Here is a 17899-nt window from a genome sequence, read left to right as displayed (position 1 = left end):
GAAATGTAATTGAGGAAAATATGTAATAAAAAATATTAAAAATTAAAAAAAAACACACACACACAAAAGAAGGCTAAAAAAAAAACAAAAAACATATCACTTTGTCTTTCCTTTAATGGTTGACCTGCCAACACATCAAGGTGTCTCACCTTCAAAACATGAGCTAAAGTCCCATGATACATCATGGAAATGATGAATAGCATATTTTCCCTGAAGTATTTCCAGAAGCGGGACAAGAGTAAAATTGTAAGCAGAGGTGCACATGCCTTTGTGGCGTCCCATTGTGTATAACTGGCAGGTTATCAGAGGATGGGTCCAAGCATAGTACTTACAGTGAGTAATATCCGGTGGCCCATAAGGATCAGTCATATAAATAGTGGTGGGTTTGCCAACTTTTAGATAAACAACATCAGATGTGTTCTTCAATATCGCTACAGCCTCTTCGTGTGTAACTTCTTCTAAACTATAGTTATTTACCTGAAAGGGGAGAAAGATCAATATGAATGTTAAACCTATGAAGGGAAAGACAACAACCCAGGGATTTGAACTCAAGACCTTAGGAAGAGCACTCTTAACTGCTGAGCCATCTCTCCAGCCCTTAACATTCTTGATAGAACATACAGTTGAAGCTTTAACCAAAGCAGGATAGGCATAGTCATGAACGTTATGAAACAAGTTAGCTTTGTCCATCTCTCTGAGGCAGCGACATGAGATGGTATGCAGAGTAATATTTCTAGAAAAAAGCAAATACGCTTTTTAAATATTTGCTATAGTTTTTATGGTTAAAATAAAATGTCTGGTTGGGTATGCAGCCCAGTGATATAATTAATAATTACTGAGAATGTATGAGGACCTTGGATTAGTTCCCAGCACTAAAAAGTACAAACACCAAAACAATACTGCCAAGAAAGAATGCACAAAAAAGTTCTGTACAATAATTAAAATAAACTTTAAAAAAATAAAAAATAATTCAGAAGTTTCACACTTTAATATATTTAAGTCAGTGTTACCATGTTGGGCACATTATTTTTGTACTCTTGGACAAAGCTCTAGAGTGACCGTTTATAACATTAACATAATTTAGCATTATGGCTTTTATTTTTTACTGCTTTAGCAGTGATTTAAATAATCTCTTCCTAGACCCTGTTTAGTTTGCTCTTTATATGCTGGTACTATACTGTTGTAGCCCATGGATGCAGAGGGCTATATAAAAAAATCCATCACTATAACATACCGTTTAAACAAACTGATATAAAAAGAAAACATACACTAATCTCATTAGCTCTTGACAAAAATTCAACACTTCTTCATGTTAAAAGTCTTGGAGAAATCAAGGATATATGCCTCATAATTAAACAAAATAAAAGCAATATACACCAAGCCAATAGTCAACATCAAATTAAATGGAGAGAAACTTAAAGCACTTCCATTAAAATCAGAGATGACACAAGGCTGTCCACTCTCTTCCTACCTATTCAACATTGTACTTGAAGTCCTAGACAGAGCAATTCAACAACAAAAGGAGATCAAGGGGATACAATTTGGAAAAGAAGAAATAAAACTATTGCTACTTGCAGATGACACCATAGTATACCTAAGTGACTCCCCCAAAATATACCAGAGAACTCCTACAGCTGATAAACACCTTCAGCAAAGTAACTGGATACAAAATTAAACAAAAAATCAGTAGCCCTCTTTTATACAAATGATAAATGGGCTGAGAAAAAAATATGGAAACAACACCCTTCACAATAGCCACAGATAATATAAAATATCTTGATGTAACTCTAACCAAACAAGTGAAAGGCCTATATGACAAGAATTTCAAATTTCTGAAGAAAGACATTTAAAAAGATATCAGAAAATGGAAAGATCTCCCATGCTTATGGATTGGTAGGATTAACATAGTAAACAAATGGTCATCTTACCAAAAGCAATCTACAGATTCATCGCAGTTCCCTTAAAAGTTCCAACACAATTCTTTACAGGCCTTGAAAGATCAATTCTCAAATTCATATGGAAAAACAAACCCCAGGATAGATAAAATAACATTGTATAATTAAAGAAATTCTGGAGTACCCACCATCCCTGATTTCAAGTTGTACTGCAGAGCAATAGTGATAAAAAATGCATATCTATGAACACACGATTTTTGACAAAAAAGCCAAAACTATACAATGGAAAAGGCAGACCATTTTCAACAATGGTACTGGTCTAACTGGATGTCTGCATGTGGAAGAATTCAAATAGATCCATATTTATCACCCCGCACAAAACTCAAGTACAAGTGGACCAAAGACCTCAACATAAAACCAAATACACTAAATCTAATAGAAGAGAAAATGGGGAATAGCTTTGAATCCATTGATTGGTACAGGAGACAACCTCCTGAACAAAATATCAATAGTTCAGGCACTGACATCAGCAATAAATGGAATCTCATAAAACTGAAAAGCTTCTGTAAAGCAAATGTCAATTGGATAAAACAGCAGCCTACAGAATGAGAAAAGATCTTTACCAACACTACATCTGACAGAGGGCTGATTTCCAAAATATATAAAGACCTCAAGAAGTTAGACAACAACAAACCAAATAAACCAAGTAAAAAATGGGGTACAAACCTAAACAGAGAATTCTCAACAGAGGAATCTTGAATGGGTGAGAAACACTTAAAGTAATGTTCAATGTCCTTAGTGATTAGGGAAATGCAAATCAAAATGACTCTGATATTCTATCTTAACACCATGGTTAAGATCAAAATCTTAAGTGACAGCACATGCTGTTGAAGGTGTGGAGCATAGGGAACCCTCCTCCGTTGCTGATGGAAGTGCACACATTTGCAATCAATCTGGAAATCAATTTGACAGTTTCTCAGAAAACTGGCAGTAGTTCTACCTGAAGACCCAGCTATACCACTTTTGGGCATATACCCAAAAGATGTCTACCACAAGGACATTTGTCCAGCAATGTTCATAGCAGCTTTATTCACAATAGCTAAACTCTGGAAACAACCCTGATGTCTGTCAAGTGAAGAATGAATAAAGAAAATGTGGTTCACTTACATAGTTGAATACTACTCAGTTATTAAAAACAAGAAATTTGCAGGCAAATGGTGGAACTTAAAATATCTGGAGTGAGCTACCCCAGACCCAAAAGGACACGCCTGGCATGTACTCACTGATAAGTGGTTATTAGCCATAAAGTACAGAATACCTATGATATAATCCACAGACTCAAAGAAGCTAGATAACAAGGAGGTCCCAAAGGAGGATGCTTGAATCTCATTCAAAAAGGGAAACATAGTCATTGGTGATTGATGGGAGGAGGGAATTGGATGTGAGAGAATGGAGTTGAGGAATTAAGTCTAGGGTAAGCCAGGGAGAGAGGGCCAGAAGAGTGAATGGAAGTCATTGAAGACAGGTGGAAGGTGAGGGGAAGGGGGCCTAGGATGTGTCAGAGACCTGGGATTGGGGAAGCTCCAAGGAGTCTATGAGGGTGACTCCAGCTGAGTCTTTTAGCTTTGGCAGATATGTAGCCTGAAGTGGCCACCTCCTGTAGCCAGGCAGGATTTCCACTGGAGGTGATAAGATAACACCCACCCACAAAACTTGCAACCCCAAATTTTTTCTGCACACTATAAGTGCAGTGACAAAGATGGGGGAGAGACTAAAGGAATGACCAACAAATGACTGGGACAAAGTGAGACCCATCCCATAGGAAAGAGCCAATCCCTGACACTATTAATGATACTCTGTTATGTTTGCAGACAGGAGCATAACTGTCCTCTGAGAGGTTTCTCTCAGCAGTTTATACTAACATATGTAGAGACCCACAGCTAAACATTAGACTAAACTCAGGGAGTCTTGTGGAATTGTTGAGGGAAGGACTGAGGGACCTGGAGGAGATAGGGACTCCACAGGAAGACCAACAGAGCTAACTAACCTGGCTCCTTGAGGGTTTACAGACCTAAACAACCAACCAAAGAGCATATACAGGCTGGATCTAGGTCATCTTCTCATATGTAGCAGATGTGCAGCTTGGACTTCATGAGGGTTCCCCAACAACTGGAATTGAGGCTGTCTCTGACTCTCTTGCCTGCCTGTGGATTCTGTTCTAACTGGGCTGCCTTGTCTGGTCTCAGTGGGGAAGTATGTGCCTAGTCCTGTAGTGACTTGAGGTGCCAGGGTAGGTTTGTACCTAGGGGCTTCCTGCCCTGTTCTCAGAGAAGAAGGAAAGGGAAGGATGGGGCTTGGGGGAAGGTCTCTATGAAGGGTGTCTGGGAGGAGAGGGGGCTGCATTTGGTATTAATTAATAGAGAAAAATAAATATTGTGACAAACAATTATCTGGGTTTATCTAGTTTTTGATTTTTTTTTGGTATAACTCATATGCATGACTTGCAAAACTGAATTATAATATCATTATTACAATGTTTAAGATCTATTCTGAAAGTTTCCAGTTTCCCTTGAAAATGAAACAGTTTATTGTCTTGCCAGCACTCCGTCTCTCTCTCTCTCTCTCTCTCTCTCTCTCTCTCTCTCTCTCTCTCTCTCTCTCTGCATGGCTAAGAACTGAGCCCCAAAACTTGCAGATGTTACTCACACTTTCAGTTGCTGGCTATACCTCCAGCTATGAGTCTATGTTTTAAAGGAAAGAGTGTTGATGTTGTAACCTAAGGAATCACAGGTGAGCACATTTGAATGAATCACATTTCTGCAAGTATCACAAGCAGTGCACCTCTCCTTACTGTTACAAAGAGAAGGCTTTATGAAGTATTGTTATAATGTCATGGCAGGAACATTACACCGGATGTGACCTAGCTGTGACTTTGTTACTCCCTCTACCATGAGCAACCTGGGCCCTATTACAATAATAATTTCAGCTTCTATCCCAGTCACCATCTTATTTCTTGGACTAACCTATGAATGAATACAAAAAGTATTAGAATGCACACAATAAGTGGTAATTAGTTTAACTAAAAATTAATAATTTCAACTCATTAGATTATAATTATATTCATAATTACAAATCACTAGCTTTTACTTTATCACTTCTAGGCACTCTTATATTCTGCTTTCACATTATATCAACCCTCCTATGCCTAGAAGGTATAATATTTTTCCTATTTATTATAGTTTCAATAGCCACTTTAAATTCTAACTTCATAATCTCAATGCAGTACTTACTAGTTTTCCATTAATGCAACCCAAAAGACACCACCAATGGATAAATGGAAATACATGTTCAAAATATATAATTAGAGATTAGCTTGGGATACAGAGTCAGGTATAAGCTATCCTGAGCAACAGAGAAAACTGTCTTTTTTTTTTTTTAAATTGGACATTTTCTTTATTTACACTTCAAATGTTATCCTGTTTCTTGGTTTCCCCCACTCCCAGAAATCCCCTATACCTTCCCCGTCCCTGCTTCTATGAGGGTGTGCCAACATCCACCCACCCACTCTTGTCTCTCCGCCCTAGAATTCCCATATGGTGAGTCATCTATCTAGCCCTCATAGGACCAAGGACCTCTCCTTCCATCGATGCAGGACAAGGTCATCCTCTGCTACATATGTGGCTGGAGCCATGGATCCCTCCATGTATAAACTTTGGTTGGTGGCTTAGTCCCTGGGAGCTCTGGTTGGTTGATGTTGTTCTTCCTATGGGGTTGCAATCCCCTTCACCTCCTTCAGCCTTTTCTCTAACTCCTCCATTGGGCAAATACAGAGGCGGATGCTTGCAGCCAACCATTGGACTGAGCACCAGGTACCCAGTGGAGGAAAAACTGTCTTACTGAAGCAATATATATGTACACACACACACACACACACACAAACATATATATATATATGAGGGTGTGCCATATATATATATATGTTTAACCTACAAATTATACACAATAACTTAACATAGGAAGAGTTTAATAAATAATCATACAGTAGAGCAATTCTAACAAAAATTATCAGTCTCGCCAACCTTGGACTCTTATTTAATAAAATAAGGGAAAATAAAATACAAGTATAGTGCTACTCTGACCACCTCTTTGATAGCTGACCTGTGATTGAAGTGATTAACACCAGCTAGCACATCCTAGATGATGATTCTATGGAAAGAGACGAATCATATTCCAGGTAGGCTGGAGACTGATGCTGTATGCTTTCATTGTAGTACCCAGAAAATTGGAGCTATGGATAAGTGAGGCTGTGGTACACTTTCTTCTATCCACTTTAGTCATATATGATCATCAGCACCACTTTTTCTATTATTTCCCTATAAATACTAATAATTGCAGTATGTATACTTGGGCTAAAATAAATGCCAGCACTATTGTATTTTATACATACTAACTTCTTGCAGGGATGCTTCTGTCTTCTGTAAGATAAATATGAAATAAGATAAATGTAGGTTATTGTGGTATTATGGTACTTCATTGTTTTAGTGAATGCCACTGGTTTGATCAGTGATAGAGGCCATCTCTTCAGCTCCTATTGTGTATTTTTAAACAAATTAAATAATTTATTTTCTTTGTAGCTCTCTAGGTAACTCTAATAATTGGATCCATTCTACAGATGGGAATAAAATGACACTTATAGTGCTAAGCTTAGAGCAAAGTGGACACACAGGCTCCAAATGGAAATAACAGCAGTTAGGTCAGAGGCTTAAGAGAAGATCAAAACTAGTCTATCCTCAGTGCTCATATTTAGGGTTTGTCTAGTTGTTCTCTTTGTCTTTTGGAGAATAGTTTCCACAGTGATATAAAAGCAGTTAGATCCTGGGCCTGCCACTTTAAGATCAGATGTGCAGCCTGAAAAAAGAAAAAAAAAAAACACTCAGGCAACACCTCCCCTAATATGCTGATCCCTAGCACCCATAGTCAGGACAGGAATTTATAAACAAATGTAGTTATCAATGTCTTTTGACCAAAGAATTCTAATGCCTGCCTTGAGACCAGCTTGAGGCTATGTCTAGGCTCCTTACTTACTCTTTCAGCAAATAGAAAAGTAGGGGCTCTCTCATGTGTGTTCAGTCTTTCTCCTTCTTTCTCTCTCTCCTTTCAGGTCTCCCTGATGACTATTCAGAGCAGATAACTCTTCTACTTTCACTTCGTGTTAATTCTCTTATTAACTTTTTTTATAGTGTCTATAATGCCCCTTGTGTCGTCAACATGCCACCTCTGGTTTTATCTACTGTCCCTTCTTACATTCTCCCACTCAAGGCCCAACAGTGGCTCCTGTGGTGGAAGAAATTATTTCTCCTGACAAAGCCCATTTTCTCGAGGGTAATTTTGATAAGCTCCTTTCCCAAGCTTGCCTTCCTCTGTTTCTCCTTAACACATACATGACCAAGAATTAGAAAAGCCAGAATAGTGTAGTGACCATACATTCTGTGTGATCAGTGGTGACACTATGCTCTATCACTCTAAGACAATGAACCAAATCTAAAGGTATATAAAAATAAATGGAAGCAGATTTAATATATCCCACCATCCTTTGGAAATCTTGGTTTTGATGAGGCAGTCCCACTTGTGACTAGAGAAAGCAATTATGCACAGCAGTAGAAAACATGTATAGAAATGGATATTTTCTCTAAAAACCTGATTGCCAAGCTAGATATCTCTTAATGTTATGATCATGACCCTAGAAGCATCTACATTGAGGAAATAAAAGAGAAACAAATTTTGGAGTCACAAAAATGACAAGGGCATGGAAGAGGACTCCAGGGGCTGTGAACCAACTGAATCAGATTACAAGTGACATCAAAGTTCTAATTTGGCAAGGACTCATTATCTTTCTCCCCAGGGTACAGAAACCATACAGCTTGATTATCAGTGAAAGAAAGATATGGTCAGTGTTTATTAAATCCTACCTATTACTACATTTAAAGTGGAGAGTAGATTTTAAGGACAGACTTCATACAACCAAGAAAATATTAATGAGAATGGTAATTTAAGCAAATGGTAGATCTAGGCAGTGAGTGGGAAAGAGAGGACATTGGTTGGATAAGTGTTAGTTTAAGATAATGGCAGCTTGGTTTATTTTTATTTGGTGGCCAAAGAATTGAAGCATTGACATGAATTTTGGTCCTGGAGCAGGGGCTTTATCATATTGGCAAAAGAGAACACTGATTAAGAGAGAGCACATGCATTTGAGGCTAGGCAAATGGCTCATTGTGTAAAATATGCTTGCTGTGAGTATGGTTCTCTAGAAGTCAGGTAAAACTGGACATGGTAGTTCAAGCTTCTGAAATCCAGAAAATGCATTATAGGCAGATGGGGGGGGGCAGACACAGGATAATCTTCAGAGGTGTGAGGACCAGCTAGAATGGCTTACACAGTGGGAAAGAGATCCTGTCTCAAACATGGTAAAAAGACAAGGAACAATGCCTGAAGTTTGTCCTCTGGTGTCCACATGTATGCTGTTGTACGTACATGCTTGAACAGACACACATGGATAAGATACACATATATAGTATACATGTACACACATGGTCACACATGTACACACACACACACACACACACACACAGAGTCACTAGGCTGCCTTTTACATGGACTGAGATTTGAGCTCTTTGTCTTGGTGTTGCCCAACTCTGTTTTTTGGGAAATCCTTTTTAGCCTTCTAAGCTTCAGTTGTGTTGCCTAACAAATAGGAATAGCAATGGTCCCTGTCTTGAAGGGTTTCTGCAGTGTATGTGGTGTGTGCTGGCCTTAATGTTGGTTTTTAACCTCAGTACTCTTTATTGTCACTATCTACCTCATTTCCCAGGAAACAGGATTTCTTGGCAAATTTTTCTTGCTGATCATTTTTCTACAAACATCTGTGAACTGATGAGTTTAATTAGGGTTCTTCTGATGAAGATTCTGTATGGTCTTTTTAAAAAAAATTAGAATAGTGTGGGATCCGGCCCCAAATGTGTTCTTTTGTGCTGAAGTCTTCAAAATTGTTTTTCACAAAGTGGGTTTGTTTGGGTTAATTATGTGTGTGCATTATCCTATGAACTTTCAACATAAAGGACCTACAGCTGGAGATGATTGTATGTAGAGAGAAGAGACATTACATTGATTGGTTAGTTGTTCCAGTCATTGTTTTTCATTGTTTTTTTTTTTTTTTTTGATTTTTTTTCTTTTAATTTTGTATCAGGCATTTGACTATTGTGGTGAACACTGACCAACTGTCCTGGTTTCAGGAAAAGAAGCGATGCATGTTTTAGTAAGATGCTGTCTGTGGGAATCACTCCACATAGGGGGCATATATGCAGCCTCAGCTCATACTTGCAACAGTAAAGGGGACTGAGGCCAAGACCAGGAAGCTGGAGGTAAGATGACTCATTTTCTCAATGGAAGAGAAGGCATGTACCTGGAGCATCATATGCAAGGTGGCAAGCCAGATGATGACAAAGGTGTTGGGGATCTACAGCAAGGGGACCTGACCAGCTGTGTAGAAAATCAAATAAGTGTAAGTGAGTATCTACATCACAGTGTACAAGTTGGGGGCTGGAGGGTAGAAGAAGCAGGAATGAGCAGGAATCTGTGAAATGCAGACTGTGAATGAATACTTGACTTTTCATTTTCATGAAAGACTTTGTATCTGGGGAACAGGATGGGGTAGGTGATTAAGGACATAGGATTATCGAAAAAGATAGTATAAAAAAATGTGATTCAGAACCACTGGAGAAAAATCCTAAACTCCAGTGTTAACTTTTAAAAAGGAGACAAAGTAGTTGGTTATTAGATCATGAAATAAATTAAGAAACTCAATCCAATGCAGTAATATCAATGGTATGAAAATAAAACTGTATAACCCCATGACAGAAATCTCTACAGTATATTGAAATAAACTGTTGATAATAAAATTCCTCCTGAAATAATAAATCTTAATAAATAGGAAATATGAGGGTATGCTTATCTTTGGTTAATCACTATTTTCTTGGTTTTAATGTTTTCAACAGTAACTATGCATCAGTATCTTTATAACAAGGTTAAGCTTACTTGGGCAAAACTAAACAAATGCAACTTAAATAAAGAAGAATGAAAGCTAAGTAGGGAGACCAAAGGCTGCGTGCTGTTTGCATGCTCTAGGGCTGCCTTCTTTCTGCTACCACTAAGAATACATTCATTCAATCTGAATTTGAGTTGAGTCTAAGTCTCTGGTTCTTCTCAGTGTATTCAAAAGCCACAACATAGCATAAGGCAATCTCAGGAGAGACCAGAAGTTGAGTGACAAAGAGGGCTGCGTCTTATGTGCAATTTAAATTTATCAAAACCACTAACCATGTGTTAAACTTGCTTAAATCTGAGTATTTTCAGGGATGGAGGACCTGCTCAACTCTCCTTGTGTTGTATATGGTATTGCTTTATTGAAAGGATTCATGATTAAATACATTGATACATGACAGTGTCAAAGACAATGTTGCTCTGGTGATTTTGAGAATGACTACAAGGTTTCAGTTTTTAGTTTCATGATTTTTTTTTTTTTTTGAGTCAATTCATTTACTTGGAATCTCATGTGTCAGGTGAAGATAATGCTTGTGTTTCTTTGGTCATTTGTGTTTGGGAAGAAGGAATTATACCATGGACTTGCAGAAACACTGTATAAAAGAAATGCTATGCAGATAGAAACCAAATAATCATAAGTCAGACACTAAGCTGCTGCTGAGCCTGCTTCTAGAAATAGCTTCTTCCTGGGAGGATGCTGTCACCCCTACTGCGCTCAACCCTGATCCTGCAGTGTCTCTTCTTAGCTTTATCTGCCCTTACTCTTTACAAGATGAATGACAAAATTATATATATTGCATTCTTCCACATGATCATTATAAATTTCTGGCCCTTAACAATGTTTGAAATAAGCTAAATATGCTGTAAAATAATGATTGTGCCACATCCATCAGGATCAAAAGTCCCTACTTACAGAGAGAGCAGAGCAGCTGTGCTGATTCCTGCTTTCTGATTGTGTTAATCAGAGAGGGAAAGAAGAAGCTTAAAGGTTATTCAGGCAGCTGCATTGGATGTTCAGTTTGGGCCAGGTAGGGACATAAAGATAAAAACACCTCAGATGGAAAGGAAGTCCTGGGTCACCCCAGCCTCTAAGGCACAATCACGACTCCGGCTGGATGGACTTTCTTCTCCTAGAAATCATTCATATATCTCTTAATCCTTCCTTTTGTTGACTGAAGCTTCCTCTATATTACTGGTCACTAAAAGGACAGGGCAGTGCGATGCCCATAGCAATTCTTGAAGCACAGGAAGCTGTTTTATCAATATTGACCACATTTATGGTTATTTCCTGTGTTGTGTAAAATATATGAAGAAAATGTCCTGCTTTTTTTATTTTTTGTATTTTTGTTGATGTTTTCTTTTTTTGTTTTTGTATTTGTTTTTGTTAACTTGATACAAACTAGAGTCATTTGAACAGAGGGAACCAGAAACCTCAATTGAAAAAATATCCCTACTAGATTGGCCTGTGGACAAGTCTATGGGGACATGTTCTTGATTAATTGTAAATGTGGGAGGGCCCATCCCACTGGAGATGATGTTACTCTTGGGCCTGTAGTTCAAGGAGCAAGCTTGTAAGCAGCCCTCCTCCATGGTTTCTGCTTCTGTTCCTGAGTCCAGGTTCCCACCATGCTTGACTTCCTCCTGGGATGGAGTGTGATTTGAGAGTGCTAAGAGACTTGCAAATGAAGTAAACTCTTCCTCTCTAAGCTGTTTCAGGTTCTAGATTTATCACAGCAATAGGAACTTTCATATATATATATATATATNCTGACTGTCCCAGGAGAATCAGCCACTAAGTCACTTACAGAAAAATTGCTTGCATATTATACATCAGCTATCCAGAGTTTTCCAACTCTGTTTTTTCCTTACCTCTGAGGGTTCTGAATTCCTATATGGTGATATATATATCATATATATGCCTTTATATATATATATATATATATATATATATGCCTTTTAAAGGTACTTGCATGTACTAGAGGCAACTTTTGTGTTTTACTAGTGGGGCATGTTATTAAAATAATTGTGGTCCTGGGCATATAGCTCAGTTGTGCAATACATGCCTTCTATATACAAAGCCCTGTGTTAAATTCTTACCACCACAAAACAAACAAAAAAAGAAATCAAACCAGTAATTAATTTTTATAAAACTAAGTAAGCAGTATATGGAGAGGCTAAAACTATTAAGAGTGATAGTTCAGTATTAGTGCTTGAACTTTGGAAGACTCCACACTATTGGAATAGGATATATAGTAGCTGAGTGGCCAAGTGGTTACATAGCATTCACGAGCTTTGTTAAATCCTCAGAGATTACAAATAATACTACTAATAATTGAATGACACATAATACCTGTAGAGAAAGATATGTAAACAAGGATATAAGCAACATAAATGGCACATGCCTTTAATCCCCGCACTTGTGCAGCACAGAGAAACCCTGCCTCGTAAAAAAAACAAAAAACAAAAAACAAAAAACAAACGAACAAACAAAAGAAATCAAAAGGAAAGATTTAATCCTTACACTAAATCGATGTAGTTGTGTTGACTTAAAAGTTATTGCATTTGAGATAAACTCGAGGGGAGTCTGGAAATAGGAACTACTCCAAATACCTTCCAGGTGACCGTAGGTGACTACACAATGATAACTCTACCCTTAGGAGAGCAGTGACACTGGGGAGAGGGCTCAGGTAGGGTTAGGTCAGGTCAGATCGGTTTTGCCCTAGGTCCCATGACAGAATCATTTGGAAAACAAACCCAAATGGCTATAACCTCTGTGTCAGAGGTTCTTATTTATTTGGGATTGATTGAGGATTGGGTATTCATTATGCTCAGGAGCTAACCATGAGATTCTGGTGTAGGAATGGGACTGAGAACTGGAGTCATTGAATAGATAGATGAATGGAACAGAGCTTCAGGGAACCATTTTGTAGGCCTGCATCCAGTTTTACAATTGACTAGTTATATAGTCTTGGTAATTTTCTGACTTGAGTTGAGAATAGTGTGGCAAGTACCCCGACTATCTCCTGAGGGCAAGTGTGAGCATTGCATGCTTATGGAAGTGATCACTGATGGAAGGACTAGAGCTCCTGTGCTTATCTAAGGTGGATTGTCACCATCAGTGAATGTCCTACTTCTCACTCAGACAATTTCCACATATTTGCGTTGTCTTCAGTATAACGCCAATTGTTACTGATACTTAAATAAAATCAGGCAGTTTTATAAAGCTACCCCAAAGTTAACCAATTTAAGTCCTTACAACCAATATTCATTTAGAAAAAGTGTGGGTTTTCCTAATCCCTAAACCTATTTGATGTCTTTACCATCTCCGTAGCTTAGAAGTAAAATAAAAAACTTTGTATACATCTCAGAGTATGCCACTGAATTCTAGCTGTGAGTGTTTTATAAGTATCCTTTTAATGAAAGTATTCCATGAAAAATAAAGTTGAAATGAATAGATTTAGTAAAAATATTTCCTTAGTTGATTACTTCGAAGATCTTTGTAATGCTTTTTATATGTTGATTTCCACATGTTGCTAATATCATTTTTATATGCTCATTTATTCTGTTTTAATATGCTCTTTATATGTTTATTCAGGAGCCTCAATAGAATCACATACACATTTCAGAATTTCCCAATCTTTTATGGTTTTAGGTTCCTTTAAAATAACATAGTAAATGTACTAATATTTAAAAACACATAATGGGAAATGCTAATCTAAGGCATATAGTATTGATACTATGATACAAAAATCAGAATAAGTGAACGAAGATGCCCTAGGCTTGCCTACAGTGACTTGGTAGATTAGCGTCTGCTCATGACTAATGCATACTTCCTCAAAGTCCAGTGTTTTTCCACTTGACTTCAATGCATTCATTTATCATACTTTCCTTCCTATACTACTTCCCTTTTAAGGAAAGAAGAGATAAATTCATTCTCTGCAAAAGTATATAAATTCTCTTACTGACATTTTTTCTTTAAATGTCAAGTGGAGGTTATAGAGGGGAAAGTGTAAGATTTTTAAACCTTAAATTATAACATGACAAGTAGCTTGACAACCAAAAACTAATGTTACTGATGTAAAAATGACAAATGATACTAGATTTCAAGTCTCAGGTATTTTATGCAGAGATGGTAAAAAAAAGTCTACATTTTTATTTTATAATATATTTGGCTCTGAGAAGCATCTTGCTAAGGTTTAAGAAGAAACACTGTATGGAAGTATATGATAGATTAAAAAACCCAAAACTTTAATGTTGCCAACTTTTGACCATCTATCTCAAGATATTCAAGATCAAATAATAATCTATTCACTCAGATTTCAACAGTAAGTTTCCTGTATAATCCACAAACATCTGCTATCTCTGGCAATTAAACAGACAAAAAAATTTCAAAGCCATGAAGCAAAGGACATTAAGAATACTACATGGAATTATACAATATATACCAAATACTTGGGTGACCATGAAATAGAAAATTAGTTGGCTATATAACCTCATTTCAGACACTATGAGCTTGTGGCAAAGTAGACAGTATAATTCTTCCTTACAGCATAATTTGTGCTAAGCTCAGGTGGTATAAAATTGCCTAGGTCTTTAAATGTAGAAAATAAGATAGTAAGGAACACAAAGATGCTTTTAGTTAAATTTTTTAATAAAAAATTAAATGTGTGATAACAAATGTTGGCAATTTATGTTCTACCCAGCATCTACCTAGTCAGAAAAAGACATAGATTGTCTAACTCAGATATGCTTATTAGATGTTAGCTCTCAATCCTGTCAAAGATCTGGTGAATATGGCATTAAATGTTTAAACTTGCTATGACAGAGACTCCTACATGCTAACAGTGACCCACCTCCCCTTCCCCAGAAGGTCTCCAAAAAGGTATGGGCACACCAACAAAGGACTCTACAATATTGTGACACATCAACTACTGTACATCACTGACTCTATGCCTTGTACACTGTCAGGGCTCTGTCTAAACACCTGGAGAGTTGAATGTCTCATATTGGGTAAGAGTAGGTGACGTCATCTCTCCCATGTTCCTCCTCCAGAGACAAAAAGCCTCTCATCTTCTGGGCCTGATGGCCGGACTGCCTCTGCCTGTGTTGCAATGGAGACCACAGAGACTTGGGAGCACTGTTTAAGTAATGGAATATAGACTAACTTCTGTCATTTTAATTAATATATGACATCTAGATTATAATTTATGCTTCTCATGTCTCTGATTACATTGATGGCTAAGCTAATTGTAGCTTGACAGCTAAAGAACAGGCAACTAACTCCTTACCCCAAGGTAATCCACCACTGTGTTAGCCCATTAGTCAACTCATTTACTAGTTAAGACTACCAGATCTCTTATTAACACAACAGACAAGTTTTTCTTGCTCATAGATTTCATGATGAAAGATACACAAGTGTCAAGTTTAACCTTTTGCTACTTCCTTATCTAAAAAAAAAAAATCTCAGTTTGCAGTGACTGGTGCCCAATGATCAACCACCTGTCTTATGGTAAATACTTGGATAGAAAAAGTAAACATAGCCCAGGGTCCCCAGTGGAGGACTTAGAGAAAGGACCCAAGGAATTGAAGGGCTTTCCAGCCTCAAAGGAGGAACAACAATATGAACCAACCAGTACCCCCAGATCCCCCAGGGACTAAACCACCAACCAAAAAGTACACATGGAGTGACTCAAGCCTTCCACTCCATATGTAGTAGAGGATGGCCTTGTTGGTCATCAGTGGGAGGAGAGGCCCTTGGTCCTGTGAAGGCTCCATGCCTCTGTGTAAGGGAATGCCAGGACCAGGAAGCAGGAGTGGGTGGGTTGGTGAGCAGGGGGAGAGGGGAGGGGATAGGGGGTTTTCAGAAAAGGAAAAAAAAAAACTAGGAATGGGGATAACAAGTGAAATGTAAATAAGGAAACTAACTTTAAAAAGTAAACTTTATGCAAGGTCTGAAGATATGAAATCTTAAGATTAGGCAGTGAAGATATGGCAGTATAAACTTGTACATATATATGAAAAGGGGATTGCCATTTCTAATGGCAGGGATATAAAAGGAGAAAAGTATAGAAAATAATTCTCAATGAAATGAGAAAAAATATATGTGATGGTGGTTAGTATCTAGAATGCATCTCTGGGGAAGTATTACATTCTTCACTCTTAAAGGGTCCCATCAGAAATGAAATATCACTTCACACAGTTGATTTTCTGTGAGATTGTGAGGTTCCAAACAAAGATGACATTTAAGATTTAAATTCTGAAACATAAGAACTTTCTTGTTTTTCTTTTTTCTTTTTTAGAGGACCTATGTAAATGTTGCTTTTATTTCCTCACATGGAAGGATGAGATGAGAGCCATATCCAAGCTGTAAGAATACCTTGGGCTGAGCCCAGAGCGTTTCTTTCTTTGTTCTAACTATCCTTAGGCCTAGGCTTAGCAGTTTCTAGCCTCTGTACAATCTAGTCTTCCAAGCTGACTGATTCAATCTGTCTCCACATAAGAACTTTCTTACAAGAAACTATAGACTTTCTACAGTATGAATCAGGAGATGCTCAACATGAAGTTATCATACTTGTGAAGCCAAGGAGGATAATATTACGACCATGATGCTCTCTCAAGGCTGCAGTCTCATTTACTAGGTGATTGGAGACTTTTAGAACTGTGGACTTAGAACTTTGTAGCCTCAAAAATCTAAGAAAACTAATGGGAGTTCAATTTAAACTAATTTTTATTTGTTGCCATTCTCAGGATCTTGCTATGCAAGCTCTTTTATTGAGCAGTAGCCCAATATGGAGTTTCATTTTTGTGCCAGTGTACTTAAAGTACTTTGATGGATAATATATTGGGGACGTTTTCCTAAGGGCCAAAAGAAGGAAGTGGGGTAAACAGCTTCAGAAAGAATGGCATATTTAGAATCCTGCAGCTGGTAATTCACAGAGTCTAAATCATGTGCACTTCCTTTGGGGAGAGAAGAGTGGAACAGTATGATAAAAGACATTATAAAGTAGGGGTTAAACAGAGTGGTAGGGGAGCAGTAACATATCTTGGGGGCTGAAGTAAGATAATTGGTGTTCAGGGTAGCATCACTAATTATTTTTTTGTTTGTGTTTCTCTCCCAGGGTCATTTTTTTTCTCTCAGAACATTTTAAAGTGAATAATTTTCTTTCATTCCCAGATTCTACTTGCCAGTTGCCTTGGAAATACTAATTATGGTTTTCCTTATATAGGACAGAAGACAACTATTATTGTGGAAGGTTCATTTAAAAAAATACATTCATCCCTTAACACTTAAAACAGGGAAGAATTATGTCATAGCTATTTTTGAAATTATTATATTTACAATGGATGTAAAAATTATCATGGAAAAAAACCACACCATCTGAAAAAATCATTGGTAGAATTATATGGATATAGGGGCCTTTTTATTCTTAGACTTTAGTAATCCGTCTACAGACTTAGGCCCAGCTTCAAGAAATCAACAGGCAGGTCTAGCATGACTTCACAATGACATCAGACAAAGGAATTCGAGGAAAGTTACATCTGAGCTCTAAGTATGTAAAAGGTGAAACCTGTCCTAAGGTAATCATTTCTTGAAAGTTTCCTCTTTATTTTCAATGTAGAAGATGGTTTCACACTTTATTCTAATGTCAATATTTTAAGTAATTAAGTTTATATGGTAAGCAAAAGTTATTTATATTTTAAGTATCTAATATAATTTTTCTCATTTGAAAATGCAACATCACAAGATCAATATCCAAAGCATACAAAGAAACAAAAGTTTCATAGCCTCTTGAGAATGAAAACAGTGGTGACTTTAGGTGGTCAAGAATTGGAGGCCCTGAGTAGCAAGTTTGACCGAAGGTCTTATTGGTATTTTTTCCTCTGTCTCCTCCCTCCCTCCCTCCCTC

The 17899-nt window shown here is 37.4% G+C and overlaps 1 protein-coding gene across 6 annotated transcripts in view; it reads right to left on the bottom strand.

Moving 5' to 3' along the window:
• Dlg2 (discs large MAGUK scaffold protein 2) overlaps window positions 1-17899 on the bottom strand; it is a 1891758-nt gene that overhangs the window by 452938 nt on the left and 1420921 nt on the right. For all 6 annotated transcript variants that reach the window (XM_029479404.1, XM_021169155.2, XM_021169152.2 and 3 more), the window contains one exon: window positions 333-477. In XM_029479404.1, coding sequence (XP_029335264.1) covers window positions 333-477 — 145 coding nt within the window. The remainder of the gene's footprint in view (window positions 1-332; window positions 478-17899) is intronic.

This window comes from Mus caroli, chromosome 7, assembly GCF_900094665.2.
Source record: "Mus caroli chromosome 7, CAROLI_EIJ_v1.1, whole genome shotgun sequence".
Taxonomy (NCBI): Eukaryota; Metazoa; Chordata; class Mammalia; order Rodentia; family Muridae; genus Mus; species Mus caroli.
This window is presented reverse-complemented; position numbering and strand designations above follow the sequence as displayed.